General features: G+C 33.2%; 1 protein-coding gene across 1 annotated transcript; it reads right to left on the bottom strand.

The window, feature by feature from the left end:
• Nucleotides 1-12,612: 12,612 nt before the first annotated feature.
• Nucleotides 12,613-18,640, bottom strand: Cpr67B (Cuticular protein 67B). Its single transcript, XM_075305241.1, has 2 exons — nucleotides 18,472-18,640; nucleotides 12,613-13,480 (listed from the first exon to the last, which is right to left on the bottom strand). Exons 1-2 carry the CDS (start codon nucleotides 18,502-18,504, stop codon nucleotides 12,728-12,730), a joined length of 786 nt encoding a protein of 261 aa, XP_075161356.1. The 5' UTR covers nucleotides 18,505-18,640; the 3' UTR covers nucleotides 12,613-12,727.
• Nucleotides 18,641-20,784: the final 2,144 nt, after the last annotated feature.

Raw genomic sequence — 20,784 nt, 5'->3', positions numbered from 1 at the left:
CTTGTTTCGATTTTTCGAGATATTTTGCTAGATCAACTGCGCTGGTTTTTGGTTCAGTGGTAACAATACGGATCACATCTCGTTTTTCGCGTTTGGACAACTTACTCGGTCTCCCAGAACGATGCTAGTTTTCAGTTGTTTTATACTTATTATAATTTTTAATAACAGTTTGAATAGAAGACCGACTCTTTTTAACAATTTTTGAAATTTCTCCGTACGACATATTGTCCTTTCGTAAACTTATGATCAATTTTCTAACATCTTGTGAAATTTCTTTGCGTTTTGCTACGTTTTGTGACATTTTTACGAAAAAAACGAGAATTTTACTTTAATTAGTGTTTAATTATTAAATACACACGTGCAACTGAACAACAAAGCAAAATACCGTTAATTAGTGACGGCACTTTGCAGAAATATAGTGATGTGCGTGAGCTGTATGTACACTTTTTTGTGTACGAAATCTAACATATTACCAAATTTACTGCATATTAGTAATAAGAATGAGACTCTTTGTTATTTGTTTCAAATATTTATTGAATTGCTATAAGCTAGACATATAAAAACTTTTGAAACTGTTTTAGTTTTATTAAAAATGCATTTTATATGTATGTAGACTTTATTGGGCAACTGTATATGTTGTTACATGTAACTCTAACCTTGAATTCTGCTTAGGTTGGCATTTATTCTGTTGCTAATGCTGCTGCACCACCCAAGTACTATGCTATGTGTGTTGTGTTGAGTTGCTTGCCCGGTCAGAGACATAGCGTAAGCATATTTCTATGGGAGGAATTTAATGCAGCGTGTTAACTTATAAGTTAAATAAGGTTATTTATTTAAATTGCAGTCTGTTGCGAGATTTTTATTTATTCAATTGGAGCTCTGTTAAGAGACTAATGGTTGACACTTATGATGTTGCTAATACTGCTGCACCATTCAAGGACTGTGCCTTAGTCTGCAACTCGTGTACCACACAGTTGAGTTGCTTGTTTGATACCAGTTGCTTTTTGATACCAGTCCACATTACAATCGACGTAAATATAGAACCATGTCCTTATTTAGATTTCATTTTGGGATTTGTATTGCAAATACCCGGAATTACCAACAAACTCGAAATAATACATGCAATGCGTATGTTCACAAAAATTTCCTGATGAACCATTGGTTTATTACATAGATCTAAAATTTATCATCTAAAACATTAAACAATACAAAACTTCTCTATTGATATTAATATAATTGATTGTGCAATACTAAAAGCTTGCGCACCAATGACAAATCACATTCCATTTTATTATATAAAAATGTCAAAATACGATAACAATTTGTAATGTGTATTTAAAAATGATATAAACATCAAAGTGTTAATCGCACCTACATATAAACACGTTGCTTTCTACATTGAAGAGTGGAAAAGGGTTTTCCCGTTAGTAATATATGCTACTATGGGTTCAGTAAAATCGACGTAAATATAGGATCATAGTTCCTTATTTATAGAGTTTGCATTTCCATTTAGGATTTGTATATTAAAAAAATTATTAGTACAATGTCATACATCTTCCTACAGCCCGATGGAATCCACATTTTCGGATGAACTCGAGATCATACTTGACAATCTTTGTGGTATTAGAGTCCATTTATGCCAATTATTAGAGACATGCTTATATTGATAAACAATTCTTGATGAACCATTTCATATATCTAAAAGTTATCATCTGTGGTCTTTGAAATATATCATCGAATGGCTCATTTTTAATCTCTTTGTTACATAATGTATAACGATGATAAGTTTCAAATATCCATTACTTGCACACAAATTTTAAACTATTATCACACTTATTCCGTATCTTAAAACATATTCAAATTTATTTTTGTTTAATCGAGATATACTATAAGAGTACAGATGAATACATATCCGAATTAAATTCCATCAATTTCTCTAATAAAGCAAGACATACAATTAGATAAGGTTTAAAATGACGCGAGGTTTGATTTTATTAAATATTTACGACGTGAACGTACTCTACCACATTTGCGGTCGCTTCTTATGGTAAATATATAGTCATTGAATTTAAATAAAATTTTTATTTCAATGGACTAAAAATTTAAACCCGTTTAATGTAATGAATCAAGAAGATGCTAACCGAACATGGAGTAGGCTAATTTAATTTGCCCTCCTATTAGATTACGATTTCCTGGACTGAACAAGGAATATATATGGATATTGACACATGTGCTTGTATAAATTAATCTCTTAAAACCACAAAATATTATTGCCCATTATTATATAGTGAATTAATTTGAATGAAAACCAAGACATTGTTGGTTCGAAGACTTTATTAAAACCGACCTTTTTAATAAATCGGGTATGTTCTGGATTTCCCGTCATATAGATGTCACCTCTCACATTCATTTCCCCTCAAAATTTTTTGGTTGTTCTGTGTTTCCCGTGAAATAAGATTTTTCGAATTCGCCTGCCAAAAAATGAAAATCTGCAAATCATATGGTTTGCAGAAGAAAAAGTAAACAAGTTGTTTAAATTGCTGTCATAAACTAAGTATTTTTCAAAAATTTTGGAAAAAAATACAAAATCTCTGTTTCTTTTTTGTTAATGGTTAATTGTGTACGAAGAAACTCATTTTCTGAAACACGGGTTCAAAGGCAATTATCTTTTGTTTACTTTTGTAAGAGTTCAGAGCCGAGCTACTAATTTGAAGATTTAAGACGATGCGCAAAAACTTTTAAAACCGTTAGAAATAATCTTTATGTTCGCACTAAAATCGATTACAAATTAAATTAATTCGTTTTCATCGAATTACAAATTCAATATTGCCGAGTATTTTGTATTTTAAGTTTTTTTTAGTAAATAAAATAAATAATTTTGTGAAGAAAATATTTTTGTATCGACGGCGAGAACTCTTACCGCAGTTTATTATACTTGACTGACTCCCGCGCGCGACGCTTTGCAGAAGTAATGTTGCCCAATCGTTTATAGAAATTTTGGGATCAAAATTATTGTTTTAATTTATTTTATTTGCTTCAAAAAAGTAGTTTGTTTTTATTTAAAACGTAAGACTAATCGTATTCATACAAAATTCGTTAATAAATAACAATCAATATCATTATTTTTCCCAATTATAAAAGTTTCAATGCGCTTTCTCAAAATCTTGCAACACCGTCATTTCGAACTTACATAAAATCAGCTGCTTTTAAACAACCCCCAATTTTTAGCGACAAGTGGAATGAAAATCTTGGTCAATTTGTGATACATTTTTAAGAGGTATTTCGTGCTATTTTATCATCAAATACTTATGAAGCACATAGAAAACATATGACAGATTCAAAATAAATGATTTACTTTGGTTTTAAATCCTTCGTTTTGCAAATATGGAAGATTCCATTAAAAAATTGTCCGTGCAAAGTTCTCCCATCTGTGAGGTGAAAAGTTGCATGCAGAACAACCCCTACGGGAACAATTCACTGCAAGTCTTTCATGTGAAACCCAGAACATACACGAATGAAATAAATGAATTATACAAGAATTGGAACGAACAAAATGATGATGCAGCTCAATTGCAACGTATCATGTTTTGGTAGATTGTTTTGACGTTGCTGTCTGCTGTGCATGGACTTTGGTTTGATCAATATGTTGACATTGCTGTATATGTACGAGGTTAACGGAATAACTACGTTACTGTCATCCATGATCGGATATCCACTTCAATTCCATTTCCACTATTCACGTCAAATCCACGAACGTGAAAATTTGCTGTTCTTAATTCCCAGCTGGTTACAGAAAAGTTCAAAAAAGAAGAACTTTTCTGTAACCAGCTGGGTTGCACAAAGCAACCTTCACCAAGACTTTTGCAAGTGAATTGATTTCACGAAAATTCCGGTGAAAGTGGATTGTAGGACACGAAAATCGTGGAATTGATTCACATGCACCTGGAAGTGTATTTGGGAAAATGGGCATGTATAAGTTATGGATTTTTGTCAACCGAGTATTTACAGCTTTATAAAACCATTGCCTAAAAGCCCTTATTTATACAGTTGCACGACATACACGTATTACGTGTAAATGTTTCGCTCGGACGCCAGTCATTGTTCCTTTTTAAGAATCTTGCCATATATATTTTTCTTTTTAATTACAAAATATTATTACGTTAAAACTTATATGAGATGTCCAAGTATTGCTACCATCTCAGGACTTTGTATTAGGCAAAGTATAATGCAGATGTAGTTGTATTCAAACTAAAACTGTTCTTTATAAGTGACTCGGTATTTTAAGACATGGATGGAAACCGGTCTTCTTATGTTTTTAATCTTACTGGAATTTGTAAGATTTTATATAAAAATTGTTTTTAGCTCAATTTAATTTAAATAGTTGAGTTATATTGTTATAGTTTGTAAAATATTTCAGAGATTCGTATTTTATGTCTTTCGATATACATTTTCATGTATGTATATGTTATTCATAAATTGTAAATTTTGTAAATATATATTTTATTGCCGCTCGACCGGCTTTTCAAACTTTGAACATATTTTTATAACGCACTACCGATTTCTTCGAGAATATAATTGATCGATTGCTATAAATCGATAAAAAGGGTGGGTTGTGGGAATCTAGGCCCGAAATAAAATTTTTGGTAAATGTTTTTCAAGTATTTTCTATTAGTGCAATTAGTACCAACCAGCTTTACTGTTCTTTATAGAAGTAGAAGGACTTTTATTAAAATTTTGTTTCGGAGAAATTCGTTATTTGTATTAATTAAATCTTTATTACAATCAGAAATATTTAACTTTGCCAGCATTGCCATACAGTAATTGCCGAACAGTAATTATCGCTTAAATGTCAACAAGCGATCGTCTCTAAATACTGAAACTTTCACACCTTGCCATATCAAAGGAGAGTAAGGCTTGACTGATTATGAAAACTTACATTAATTCTTTAAGTATATACAATCATTCGATCAAATTGAGGCAATTCTTCTTATTGATGGTCTTTCTTGAGAACTTACTTTCGCCATGTCATGTGGTATTAATATATTCTTAGTGTACGAGCAAAACACTATTGACGAGGGCTCTAATTTTGCTTGAATATTCAATGTTCATATCGCTCTTCTTTAATGTTGGTGAAGAAGAGGCGACATATACGGCAACGTTTGCTTGCAATGCTTAGCGAAGTGTTTGAAACGATAACATTTGAAGCATTGCGATTCCTTTTGCATAGTCATATGCCAAAACAAGTCCCTTGAAAAGTACTTTCACCATTTTAGTGGAGAAAAAATCTTTTCTTGCGCTTCACTCTAAAAATGTTTAAATTAGCCTCTTCTTCACTTATGATCATCTTAGCTTTCTCCTCTTCTGATATATAAACATCTAAGGCTGATATATCAAAATTTTCGGCAGATATCCTTTTGCCCCCTTTCGGCAGCTATTTACACAGTTGTTGGTCGCGGCAGTATTTTTGAAGGTGGCTTTTCCTCTACCGTAGCCAATTTTGGTCACTGTCAATATATCTATCTCAAGATTACTGATTATTCTAGCCAACAGCACCATACTGATTGGTTGTCTCAAATCAATCGACGAGACCACATCGACGTAATTGTTTTCGTAACCCATAACGTTTGCTGTATCTGTTCTATTGTCCTCCTCATTAGCTTTTAGAATAGCGCCTGTAATATCATTCTTCACAGGTTAGCTTCTTTCAAAACTTGAACTCCGACTTGCCACTAGGCCTTCCATCTGGACTATTGAACGGTGGAGGATCCCCGTGAATCTACACAAACATCGTAGAATTATAAAAAGACAAATTCATAAATTCTCCTCAATAAAAGGAAATAATGTTCCACAAAGGAAATGTCAAAAAGAAAGCTGGAAAAGTGAAATAAATTTCCCGCCAAAAGAAACGCTCGAGTTATGACCTTGCACACGCGAAAGCTGCATTCGAATGATCATATCAATCTTCTTTTTTTATTTGTGTATTCAACGCCAGAGTCCACCACAAATTTATGACGGCGTCTATCTATTTTGATTGAAAAATTAATTTAATCCATCTAACCTATGGTGTGTCTTTGGAAATTACATAATTATTAATTCCAATACATGTTTACATGGTTTTTGTGCTTAATAATTTAAGAGATTCGGTAACCATTGTATAATATCAACTCAAGTATATACATATATGTATTTCGCATTTCTAGTTTCTTATTTTGAAGCAACTTATGAAATTATATCAATCTTTACCAATTTTCTTGTATGGTATCCATCTTTTATTTGGCTATGTTTAACGAATTTTTTAATTAAAATGACATTTTAATAAATCAGCAGCTATTACTCTGTTTTTTCAATATTTTTCGTTTTTAATTTATTTACAATTTTTTTTTTGTTGTACTTTATTATTATAAGTAGTTATTATGTATGTATGTAATTACAATAAAAATACCATTAACTTTCCCATTATAAATCAATGAAAAATAATCAAGATTTCAATACTCTATGTTTAAATACTATACAAAAGTAAGTTATAAACACACAAATAAATTTATAAACACAAAAAAAAATAGTAAGCATTTTTGCTATTATTATTGCAACAAAACAACACAAACATTGAAAATGATGTAAACAATTATAATGAAAAACCCAAATCCGAATATAAGAAAACTTGTGTTATTTCCTTTAAAAAATAAAAAAATAAAAATATATATTATATTAATCTTTTTATATGATTGTGAATGAACTTTAAGAAAAGTAATAAAAACAAATTATATATATACAAATATTTGTTAGAGTTCTCCTATTCTGTCTTTTCATCTTAAGAGAGAATATAGATCGAACAGAACATTAGCTTCTAATCACAGGTAAGTCAAACAGAAATGGCTTAGAACAAGTTTAGGTTATCATTTCTAAACCGCTTGTTTGACAGCTGACATACTTATTCCAATTACAATTCATGTTATTGTTTACAAGCTTATAAAAGCATTTTGTTCTAACATATTGCATTTAAAAATAAAGTTATTCGTGAAGGAATTCAAGCGTGATAGTGCGATTGCTTTATATTTTACAGGAAAACCACAATTGGCTATCATCATCAACTCTCCAGAAGTTAAATGTGAATAATCCTTTGTTTCTCGTACGATTGTTCTTTACCGGCAATATTGCATCACAATAACAACGCCAGAAATTATCCGAAAAGTGAAGGACAAATTTTATTGAAATCTACGCCGCAGTGGTGGAAAATTTGCTTGTGAAATGTATAAGTCCCCGGTCTAACAAAGAAAAACACATTTTTTTGTCAAAATTCGTTTTTATTATTCAACATAGTTCCCTTCAAGAGCGATACAACGATTATAACGACCTTCCAGTTTTTTGATACCATTTTGGTAGTACTCCTTAGGTTTTGCCTCAAAATAGGCCTCAGTTTCGGCGATCACCTCTTAATTGCAGCCAAATTTTTTCCCTGCGAGCATCCTTTTGAGGTCTGAGAACAAGAAAAAGTCGCTGGGGGCCAGATCTGGAGAATACGGTGGGCGGGGAAGCAATTCCAAGCCCAATTCATGAATTTGGCATCGTTCTCGATGACTTGTGGCACGGTGCGTTTTCTTGGTGGAACAACACTTTTTTATACCCACCACCATAGAATGGTGACGGGGATTAATAAGTTTGTCATTCCGTTTGTAACACATCGAAATATCGATTTCCGAAGTATATATATTCTTGATCAGGGAGAAATTCTAAGACGATATAAGCATGTCCGTCTGTCTGTCTGTCTGGCTGTCTGTTGTAATCACGCTACAGCATTCAATAATGGAGCTATCGTCCTGAAATTTGGCACAGAATCGTCTTTTGTCTGCGCGCAGGTCAAGTTCGAAGATGGGCTATATCGGGCCATGTTTTGGTATAGCCCCCATATAAACCGACCTCCCGATTTGGGGTCTTTCGCTTATAGAAACCGTAGTTTTCATCCAATTTGCGCGAAATTGAAAACCTAGAGATATTTTGGGACCTTGAAGAGGTGTGCCAAAAATGGTGAGTGTCGGTCCATGTTTTGGTATAGCCCCCATATAAACCGACCTCTCGATTTGGGGTCTTTCGCTTATAGAAACCGTAGTTTTCATCCAATTTGCGCGAAATTGAAAATCTAGAGGTATTTTGGAACCTTGAAGAGGTGTGCCAAAAATGGTGAGTAGCGGTCCATGTTTTGGTATAGCCCCCATATAGACCGATCTCCCGATTTTAGTTCTTGGGCTTCTAGAATCCGTAGTTATTATCCAATTTGGTTGAAATTTAAAATCTAGAGGTATTTTAGGACCACAAAGAGGTGTGCTAATGGTGAGTATCGGTGCAGGTTTTGGTATAGCCCCCATATAGACCGATCTCCCGACTTTACTTCTTGGGCTTATAGAATCCGTAGTTTTTATCCAATTTGCCTCAATTTCAAATTCTAGAGGTATTTTAGAACCATAAAGAGGTGTGCCAAAAATGGTGAGTAGCGGTCCATGTTTTGGTATAGTCCCCATATAAACCGATCTCCCGATTTTTATACCCGCCACCATAGAATGGTGACGAGGGTATAATAAGTTTGTCATTCCGTTTGTAACACATCGAAATATCGATTTCCGACTATATAAAGTATATATATTCTTGATCAGGGAGAAATTCTAAGACGATATAGCCATGTCCGTCTGTCTGTCTGTTGTAATCACGCTACAGTCTTCAATAATAAAGCAATCGTGCTGAAATTTCGCACAAACTCGTCTTTTGTCTGCAGGCAGGTCAAGTTCGAAGATGGGCTATATCGGTCCAAGTTTTGATATAGTCCCGATATAAACCGACCTCCAGATTTGGGGTCTTGGGCTTATAAAAACCTTAGTTTCTATCCAATTTGCCTGAAATTGGAAATCTAGAGGTATTTTATGACCATAAATAGGTGTGCCAAAAATTATGAGTATCGGTCCATGTTTTGGTATATCCCCCATATAGACCGATCTCCCGATTATATTTCTAGGGCTTCTAGAATCGATAGTTTCTATCCAATTCGCCTGAAATTGGAAATCTAGAGGTATTTTAGCTTCATAAAGAGTTGTGCCAAAAATGGTGAGTATCGGTCCATGTTTTGGTATAGCCCCCATATAGACCGATTTCCCGATTTTAGTTCTTGGGCTTCTAGAATCCGTAGTTATTATCCAATTTGGTTGAAATTTAAAATCTAGAGGTATTTTAGGACCACAAAGAGGTGTGCTAATGGTGAGTATCGGTGCAGGTTTTGGTATATCCCCCATATAGACCGATCTCCCGATTTGGGGTCTTGGGCTTATAGAATCCGTAGTTTTTATCCAATTTGCCTGAAATTGGAAATCTAGAGGTATTTTAGACCAATAAAGAGGAGTGCCGAAAATTGTGAGTATCGGTCCATGTTTTGGTATAGCCCCCATATAGACCGATCTCCAGTTTTTACTTCTTGGGCGTCTAAAATCTGTAGTTTTTATCCAATGTGCCTGGAATTAGAAATCTAGAGGTATTTTAAAACCCTAAAGAGGTGTGTTGAAAATGATGAGTATCGGACCATGTTTTTATATAGCCCCCATATAGACCGATCTCCAGATTTTATTCTTGGGCTTATAGAAACGTAGTTTTTATCCAACTTGCCTCATATTGGAAATCTAGAGGTATTTTACGACCATAAAAAGGTATAGGTCCATGTTTTGATATAGCCATCAGATAGACCGACCTCCCGATATTATTTTTGGGCTTCTAGAAACCGTAATTGTTGTCCACTTTGCCTGAAATCGAAAATCTGGAGGTTGTTAGGAATACAAATAGGTGTGCAAGAAATGATTTTATTTTTTAGGCTTCTAGAATCCGTAGTTTTTATCCAGTTTGCCTGAAATGAGAAATCTACAGGTATTTTAGGACCTTAAATATGAGAGCCGAAAATGGCGTGTATTGGTCCATGTTTTGGTTTATCTCCCAAATAGACCGATTTCCCGATTTTACTCTTGGGCTTTTAGAAACCATGGTTAGGTTAGGTTAGGTGGCAGCCCGATGTATCAGGCTCACTTAGACTATTCAGTCCATTTTGATACCACATTGGTGAACTTCTCTCTTATCACTGAGTGCTGCCCGATTCCATGTTAAACTCAATGACAAGGGACCTCCTTTTTATTTATAGCCGAGTCCGAACGGCGTTCCATATTGCAGTGAAACCACTTAGAGAAGCTTTGAAACCCTCAGAAATTTCACCAGCATTACTTTTCACCACCGCTGAAAAACTTTTTGGTGTTCGGTCGAAGCAGGAATCGAACCCACGACCTTGTGTATGCAAGGCGGGCATGCTAACCATTGCACCACGGTGGCTCCCATAGTTTTTATCAAATTTGCATGAAATTTTAAATCTAGAAGTATTTTAGGAACATAAAAAGGTGTGCCGAAAATGGTGAATATCGGTGCATGTGCACTGATAATGAAAATTGCTTGAAACTGAATTATAGTTTCCATATTTTACTTCTGGTAATCATTTAAATAATGGGGGTAAAATCTACAGATGTTAGATTTTAAATCAAGGCGTTATTTCATTTTCATTTTCTTGCACACTTGCACACGATGTTTATGATTCCTCTAAAACTCAAAAAAATATGGTTCTTATAAATCCAGAATGTGATGTAGCCTTCATAGGTAAAATCTTTGAATTTATATTCGGGAAGTGTACTGGTTGAACTGATCTGCTTGTCACCAAATCCCCCTGAGATTTTCACAGGAAACTATAATATTTTATTCATGGTGGTGGGTATTTAAGATTCGGCCCGGCCGAACTTACTGCTTTATATACTTGTTCTTCTTCATATGGGGCCGTTTTGCCGCGATTTAGACCTTCGAACGCTTCAATAACGCCATACAATAGTCACTGTTGATGGTTTTTCCCTTTTCAAGATAATCGATAAAAATTATTCCATACGCATCCCAAAAAACAGAGGCCATTACTTTGCCAGCGGACTTTTGAGTCTTTCCACGCTTCGGAGACGGTTCACCGGTCGTTGTCCCCTCAGCCGACTGTCGATTGGACTCAGGAGTATAGTGATTGAGCCATGTTTCATCCATTGTCACATATCGACGGAAAAACTCGGGTGTATTACGAGTTAACACCTGCAAACACCGCTCAGAATCATCAACACGTTGTTGTTTTTGGCCAAATGTGAGCTCGCGCGGCACCCATTTTGCACAGAGCTTCCGCATATCCAAATATTGATGAATGATATGACCAACACGTTCCTTTGATATCTTTAAGGCTTCTGCTATCTCGATCAACTTCATTTTACGGTCATGCAAAATCATTTTGTGGATTTTTTTTTGATGTTTTCGTCGGTAACCACCTCTTTCGGACGTCCACTGCGTTCACCGTCCTCCGTGCTTATTTCACCACGCTTGAATTTTGCCTACCAATCAATTATTGTTGATTTCCCTGGGGCAGAGTCCGGAAACTCATTATCAAGCCAAGTTTTTGCTTCGACCGTATTTTTTCCCTTCAGAAAACAGTATTTTATCAAATCACGAAAATCCTTTTTTTTCATTTTTTTTTACAATAACAAAAGTTGCTTCACAAAAGACGCTCTATCTCACAAACTAATTGACTTACAGACGTCAAATTTTGACACGAATCATTTGAAGGTTGGTACTATATAAAAATAATATGCATTTAATACTAGCGACGCCATCTATGTGTCAGACCGGGGACTTATCAGCCAACCTGTTATATCACATGAGCGGATGTAAGACATATTGAAAATTTCCGTTCTCAATCCAATGGACTTTTGTGCATGGTTGGCACTGAAAAATACGAAGTGGCGCTTCTTCGTCAATGGGCTGGCTTTTAAGGTACTTCATCTATTGGAATATGTACTCTTCAAGACGTTTTTGAGTTCCATCATAGGTTATACTAGGTTAGGTATAATGACTTCCCATTATATTAGGATCTCCCAGGCGATTTAATCTATCATCCGAGCGCTCAGTGCTTCAACGTTTTAGCTCAACGACAAGGGACGTCATTTTTATATCATAGTCGTTTCACATTACGATGAACTCACTTATAGAAGCTTTGAAACACACGAAAATGTCACTAGCATTACTGGAAGGTGATAAACTATTGCTGAAGAACTATTTGGTGTTCAGTCGAAACTGGGATTGAATATGAATTCGATATCAAATGCCGTGTTTCGTGACTTCGATTTTCTTTCAGACATAATTTTCAACCGCATTCCAATAACCCTGACAACCATAAACGTTGAAGATGGGGAGGCTTGTCAACAATAATTCTTGAGCTTTCCGAGCCACAGATGTAAGCGAATGATATCTTGCAAAGTGATTGTTATAAAAATACCGGGTGAATAACACCTCTTTATGAAAAAACTCGCGGAAAAATGATTCGCCTATCATCACCCAATAAGATTTTGTTTAAATTCTGAAACAGCCTAACTCTCAATTACTCGGCGACAATTTAATTGTTAATTTGTAGTTCTGTTATTTACCGATGCTCATGGTTTTATTTGAATATACTTTTCGATTTATTTACAAAACTATGAGGTACATACATTGACCATTAGTTGGCCATGGAGAAAATAATTTAAAATTATTAAAATAAATTATTTATTTATTAGGACAATACAAAAGACAATAAATAATAATAATTTAGTATAAATTACAGTTTAATCTTGCCAAATAAATCACAACAAATTGTTTAATCTTTATTATTGACGGCACGTAATTGTTCCAATTCTTCGCGTTCCTTTTTGTTGCGCAACAATGGGACATTATAATCGAAGGCATAGTAGAAACCTTTAGGTTCACCTGTTTCCTCAGGTCCTGGAACATATTCGGGTTCGTGGTGAACATATTCCTGATCAGAGGGTTGAGGTTCATAACGTCCTTCAGCTGTTTGGTATTCAGGAGAATAAGGATCAGGATTGTGGCCAGCAGCAGCAGCATATTCACCCCAAAGTCTGAAATGTTCAGCTTCGGCTTTTTGAACGGCAGGAGTCTTAGTGGGGGGATTTTTCAAATGAGCTGGACGATTGTCTTCAACATGGAAGCCAGTTTTGTCAGCATAATAATTGGCAATGAAATCACGACCATGGGGTTGGACATATTTGTAGGTACCGGTGACAGTGCCACTGGCATCTTTCTTTTCGTTTTTACCTTGATTCCAATCCTTATAGCCATAAACGTATTGACCCAAACCATCTTGTCCATGATATTGGTGGGCATCATAGTGTTCTTCCACATAGTCATTGGGATTCTCAATTACACGGCCCATATAAACGAATTCACCTTTTTCATTGCGATTTTCTGGCAGAGGATTTTCACCGGTTTTGGGAGCATAGTCAATGTTACTGAATCCCTTGGAGCTGACTTGATTGATGTACTGTTGAGCCTCTTCGGGTGAAATATTGATTTTGAAAATATTTTCAGCCAAGATGGCAGTGGGTAAGACCTGGAAAGAGATAATTGAAAATAAATGATAAGAATATATTGGAAACAAAGTATAGTATAAAAACAAATCGAGCGATATATCTATATGGAAATCTGAACCGATTTGGTTAAAATTATCGTACAAATCGAATACGTGAATTCTACTTCTTGAGCCCAACCACCCATTTAGCAGGGTGGTCTGATGAGTACTTAGGTTCGCAAGAGCTATTTACTATAGTGTTGACATTCTTAAACTAATTCTAACGAAATTTCAAACAGATCGGAGTCTAATAGATTCTAAAAAATGACAATATCGGTAGGGTGAAACGATTTTTGTTTTTGGAAGGTAAATTGAGCAGTCAAATCAATGTCAGCGCCAGGGTAGTGTAAGATCCACTTATGCACTCCATATACCAAACAACAGTCGACATAGTGGAGTGCGCACTCTGAAGGCTGTCCCAGTGGTCGTTACGGTTAGCACCGTTTCCTGCGATTCACAAGGTGTGACCCAAACAGAGCATGTGGAGTAGGATAAACACATCAGAAAGTTATACTATGCCGAATTATATGGCCTATTGGCCGCAGTATTGAAAACCCCTATCCCTCTTGGCGAAGAAAAACGTGGTCATCAACCATGATAACGCTTCAGTTCAAACCGTGATCTTCGTCGGGGTCAAAAAAGTTGAAATAGGCTACAAACTGCTGACCCATCAATCGTATTCTCTTCTTACTTTTTCCTTCAAAGGAGGAAAATTTGGAATTCAAAATTTGAAAAAAAAAATGTAAATTATTTTGTCCACGCAGTTCCAGTTCATTTAACAAGATGCCAATCGGATGGTCATTTGTGCACGGATGAAAAAGACTGTTTTTCATATCTTTGGCTATAAACATTATATGTTTGGAACACAAATTTTTAAACACAATATTTTTGAGTGCAAGCATATAATGTTCATAAACTAGCATAACATGTTTGGGACATATATGTTAATATGTTAGAACATATTATGTTTGGGACATAAAATTTTTGTAAATATAATATGCTTGGATGCAAACATATATTAATTTAGAAATAGCCTATAAACATTAGAGGTCTGCACAATTCCATTTGTAAATGCAGAGTACACGTGTACCTGCTACATGAGTACATCTATTTGAGAGAGTCGCAAAACTATTGGTACACATTTTGATGAACACCAAAAGCCACGAGTAACTTCTTGTTGCTACTCTGATGTCTTCACTACCAACAAACACATATTCTTCTTTCTCTCTTATTGAAGTGTACTCAGAGTGATCACGTCGAGTATGTTGCGAGAACAAAACTTCATAGAGTACTCCATGTACCACGTGCAGTTTCAGAAATACAAAAAAACAGTTACTCTCCATAATATATGTTTTGGTTTGTTGTAAAGAACGGCAAACGTTAAGGTAAGTGTGTGACATACATAAATATATAAAATATGTGATATACATACATATCTATCTATGATTAATAATAATGGAAAGTTTTGCTTCGCACATAACTGAGAAATACTTGTGGTACCACGTGAAGTGAAGAGAATCCATGTTGTACTTTTTCTCAAGTACTTACATTTTTATTGTTCCTTTTTTTCGGAACACATATTGTTTCGGATAAGTACTTGGTGGTATTTGACAAGCAAGTGTTCTCTTCACTTCACTACTTGCGCTCTGAGAGAAAGACAGTGTATGTACTATATTCGACAGCGAATTGCATACATGTAGTGAAAAGTTATTCGATGAAGTTATTAGTAGCTTGGAGCGCTATTTAACAGGGAGCGATATTGAATAAAGTTGGTGGTTGTTGCTTGTTATTACAAAATTAACATTTTATTTTTCCTTGGGCAATTGATCAGCTACTTCTTTGATCCTTACAAACGGTGTGGTCCGCTGTTCGAATCCCCGTCCGGCAAAAGGTAAAATTAAAATAAAAAATCATAAAATTGAATAATTTCTTCTACAATTTTTGTATTACAGAAAAAGGTGCTAAGAACTAAAAAATCTCGTGGAAGTGAGAAAGATGTCGGGGAATATACAATTGGGCAGAAACAAAATTTTGAGCATTCAGGTCGAAAACCTATGTTGTTAGCACCTATATTACCTGTTTATTTTCATAATTCATTATGATTGTAAATATATAAATAAAATTTTGAGCACAATATTGTTTGGGAGAATTTTTTTTAAGCATATAATATTTTTGGGTGCAAAATGCTTCCAAACATATTATATGGTCACATAATAACATATTGTTTTTTGGAAGACAACATTATTGAATTTGGATGCAAAAATACAAAATGTTTGGAACTTAGACTACCCAAACATATATTGTTTAGACCAATATGCTTTCAAACATATTATATATTGGTAGAGATCAAACATATAAATGTTTGGGCAATACTCAAAAATGTATATGCTTGAAGCAAAATATGTTTGGGAGTATATGTTACAGAAGCGATTTTTTGTGAGGGTGTGTATAATTGTACCCTTCTTTAATTCCACAAATATGCCAATGTGGATGGCGAAATAGACCAAAGAATTGGCGAATTACAATAGTGATGATTGTAACTCAATTTTTAACGAATCTATATAAAATAATTTCACACAAAAAATTAAGGACATTTAAAATTGTAACATTTCGCGTCAGCTACCCCATAGGCCAAGTACTTATCGGATCATCCTCGTAGAAATCGGCATTGTCCGATTTCCGTTCGTTATTACTTGTTATTTGTTAATGCGATCTTTCTGAACTAAAAGTTATACTTTTTCATGGGGATTTCCATAAAAGCACTAAATCCGGGTTGTTTATTATTTCTTCGTCTATTTAAAGTTGATATAATGCAAATTTTATTGCCATTTATGAATGCCATAATCGTTGTTAATGTCTTTTTGTCTGTATTGAATGAAACCTGTTAACTTCTAGTAACTTCTTCATCGTTAAGAAGATGAGCTTTTTTGTTTGGACTTTGCTTTAAATAATAAAACAATAAAAGCATTTTTTTCGACAAAAAAAATAATAATAATATATCGAATTTATGATCCATGAATCAATATGAATATAGACATCTTAGCAACCGAATGAAAAAAGTGAAACGAATTAAAAGATGATCTCAACTTTTCAAAATTCAGATTATATCTCAAAATTCTTTAGAACCCTGAAATACATATGTATATATAAAAAAATTGCAATAATTTTGGAACTTTAAATTTACACAAACATTAGGGCAAATTTCTTTAGAATAAATCAATTTTAATTTAAATAAAGTTTATAATTGTTGTTACTCCTTTAGGGTACTCATCTTAGAAATCTACTTCCCTGCTATAAATTCGAGTGACTTTGCAGTAAGGCTAATTTCCTTTAGTGCACAGAAAAACATTTTTTATTAAAAGAAATTATCTTTAAATTGAATGTGATATTGAATCCTTGGCTTAAAGACAAAATAGCTCCAAATATAATTTTCTCTAAAGTAATGAAAAATAATTTTTGATTCATGGAAATGATCTTTAAATTAAATAAGATTTTGCATCTTTGACTTAAAGATTGAAAAACTTCAGATATATGATAAGATAATTATTTCGATTCGATTTTCAAACTGAAATTTTTTTATACGTGTTGTTAATATTTCGAAAAAAATAAAATAAAAAATAGATAAATGGTATATTTTTCCTGTTTTTAATTTTATAGAGTCTACACTCAAACAAAACTAAAAGAAAGAAAATCCAATTTAACGCTATTTTACTTCATGGCAATTATTTTGTTTTAGTTAAATTGGCGCCAAATTATTACTATATTAGCCAAGTTGAAGGCCATTCATTTTATGCAATAATAAACCTTTTAGCATATATCCTAAATTTTCCTTCGTAGTGGGTTTACTTTTTCGGATTGTACATTTACAGATCTTTAAAAATTACTTTATTTTCCAAAGGCCAAAATTTTAACTTGGAATCAATATCAAAATCCTTTAGGAAAGATCAAAATCTTTGGATATAAGTAAACTTTTTTTGAGTGTATCATTTACGAAATTTCTCTTTATCATAAATGAAAATATTAACTAAAAGTGAAGAAAAAAGTCATTGGCACCAAAGCATGACCAAATTCAATTCTAAAATAAGTAGTTAATTCTGTTGGAATCGTAGTTCATTGAATTATTGAAACATACGTGGGATAAAAAAATTCATTGTACTGGGGAAAAATTTCGAAAAAAAAAATAATAAGAAAAATAATGAAATAAAACCAAATATTTTTTGCAACAAAATTAAGTTAAACTTAATTAATAATTTAAAGAGTAAACATACATAGTTCTGTGATATAGATTTAAAGTTTTGCTGCAATATTTACATTTTATTTATTTATTTAGTTATTATTATTGTTTGTGATGTCCAGTTTTAATAATTTATAAATGAAACAAATGTAAAACAATTATAATTCAAATAAAAAATTCTCTGGAAAAGGTCGGAAAAAAGCCGACGAAACGTCGAGAAAAAAGATGAAATAAACTTGTTTTATTTGCATTTATATATATTGACCAAAACAGCCCATTAAAATAAACAAAAATCTATTAAAACTAAGTGGTCATAAAAAGAAAAAGAAAATAGCATAAATTGAACGATGACTTTTTTCTGTTCTTCATTAGTCAACCAGTCGTGTTTAAACTCGATATTCGAAAACACATTTTGGAACTATAAAACCATTATGACATTTTGAAACCATTTAAACCAAATACATTTAAATCGATTCGATTATCTTCCATGATGCCTGTTTGTCACTTTATTTCCATTTTATTTTCACACAAAATTGAAGAATTTTTATAACGTCCAACAATTTATTGAAGAGTTATTAATGTCGATTTTAAACTTTACTATTATCAATTTTAGCTTTTTGTTTTTGATTCTTGCAATTCATGTTTTTTGTGGTGTTAAAATAACGGTGTTTTTTTTATCAATTTCATTGATCTTATTAACACTTAAAATAAAATCGAATTAAAATGAAATAATACTAACCACTAAGAAGACACTTAATAAAACACACTTCATTTTATCTTCAGATATATGCAGATACAACAAAACGAAAGACTTAAGCAACAAACTGATTTTTATATTCTGACTGTCGCGCACTCACACACGATTTAGTTTAACGTTTTAACTCTCTCCACTAGCGATATGTTAATGATTTGAAAATACTAAAAACCTTGCTATTTATATATAAAATATTTGTTTAATGCAAAATACTAGCTGAATACAATAACAAACGACAAATCAAATTTCTCAAATGCTGCTGAATAACCTTATAAAAAAAAATTTTGAAGATGCTACTCTCAAAGCTTGATAACCGGCGGCGATAGCAGCATCTTCATCTCCAACATTCTCTTTACGGTGATAAGCTGAATAAAAATCTACGTCAATAGAAAGATTCTCTGTCACATTGTTTTGTTAGGAATCCGGTTTATTACTCACCTTTGTTGTTTTTTGAGCATTTTTATTTTTTTGCATTTTTTGAATTATTTTCCATTCAGTCAATATTATTCTTTCACTTATATCTAATACATAGCACATTTATGTTTTAACTACTTCAAAACATTTTTTGGCATATGTCCAATAGCATGACGATTCTCCAGTCTTTTGTGACGTAGCCGAGGATTTTCAACGATTTTAATTGATGTTCAGCCATTTCAGTAATTTGCATCTAATTTTTTTGTTTGTTTTGTTTTTTTTTTTATTTTTATTAATTAGTTGTTGTAGCTTCCTGAAATCAATTTTATAGATGTAGATAGAATACTATCGGCCTATTGTTGTTGTTTTGTGTAATCATTCATTAGCACCCTCATCATTTAATTGTATACAAGCGTAACTAGTTGAAGTTATGTTGTTTACTTCAAAAGGCAGATTGAGTGGTTAACGCCTTATCTAGAGATATCCGACACGTGGCGGTTGGATCATCAATTTAATGGAAACTACAAAAATTTTCATTACACAGAAAAATATTGTGTATGATTTCTTATGTGCTTTTCTTTGGATTTGAGTTTAAATTTATAAAAAAAAAACATAATTATTTATGACCAAAAATGTTTTATATTTTAATTTGATTAAAATAAAACATGATTGTCACAATCATATTCGAAGAGCAAAATAATATGATAGGAGCTATTTTTGCGGCGACCATGTAACATTTTCACCTGCAACCATGTTGGCTCAGTGAACATGGTTCTAAGAAAAATAAAATTGTCCTCATCTAAAATGTTATTATATTGATACAAATAATATTGTTTGAATCAAAAGAAAATTGTCACGATCTAAATGTTATGGTATTCGTCAAAAATGGTTTTCTTCCAGTTAAAAGAACATGGTCACAATCTAAAATGTTTTGATATTTATGAAAAAAAAAACTTTTTTCGTCGTCGAAAAAAGGACGCCACTTGAGAAAAGAAAACACAAAATTAATTTTATTTATTTATTTATAAATTAAATCATTGTTTATTTGTATTTATAATGTCGTGCAAGCAAACATCATATATTTTTACACACTCTATTTTGGTTCAATTTCAATAATAAGAAATCATTCAATATTTACTTGTTCCCATCAAATGTACCAACGCAGACATCATGTAACCAAAAATAAAAATAAATTATACCATATATCAAAATGCAGAACAAAAACCAGGTACATTTATTCAATTACACTTTTCTTTATACCCTCCACCATAGGATGGGGGTAATTACCTTTGTCATTCCGTTTGTAACACATCGAAATATTGCTCTAAGACCCTACAAAGTATATATATTCTGGGTCGTGGTGAAATTCTGAGTAGAGGTGTGCACGTGAGTAATATTTTGCTCACGCACGCTCACGACGGAGAAATCTTATTCACGCATACTCACGCACGATATTTTTTGGTAGGACTCACACACGCTCACGAAAAGAAAATTTGTACTCACGCACGAAAATCTTTTAAATGTCGTGACTCACGAAAAATATCGTGACTCACGAAAAATGTCGTGACTCACGAATAATTTTATGAGTAATTTACCTACACAACCTGACTGAAAACATGAGTATGATTAAAATCGAGAGCGTTATAAAACTCTTAACACCTAGGATATCACAAAAATTATAAATGAATTGAACACCTAAGCATTTTATGTTCGTAAGTGGGATTATTTTCGTGAGCGTGTTTTTCCGAAATTCGTTACTCACACACGCTCACGAAGATATTATTTTCGTGAATCACGCTCACATACGACATTTGGTTGGTTAATAACGCTCACGCACAATCACGCCGTTTCCCTTAGCGTGACTCACGCATGAGTCACGAAAAT

The sequence above is a fragment of the Haematobia irritans genome, chromosome 4 (genome assembly GCF_050003625.1).
Source record: "Haematobia irritans isolate KBUSLIRL chromosome 4, ASM5000362v1, whole genome shotgun sequence".
NCBI lineage: Eukaryota > Metazoa > Arthropoda > Insecta > Diptera > Muscidae > Haematobia > Haematobia irritans.
This window is presented reverse-complemented; position numbering and strand designations above follow the sequence as displayed.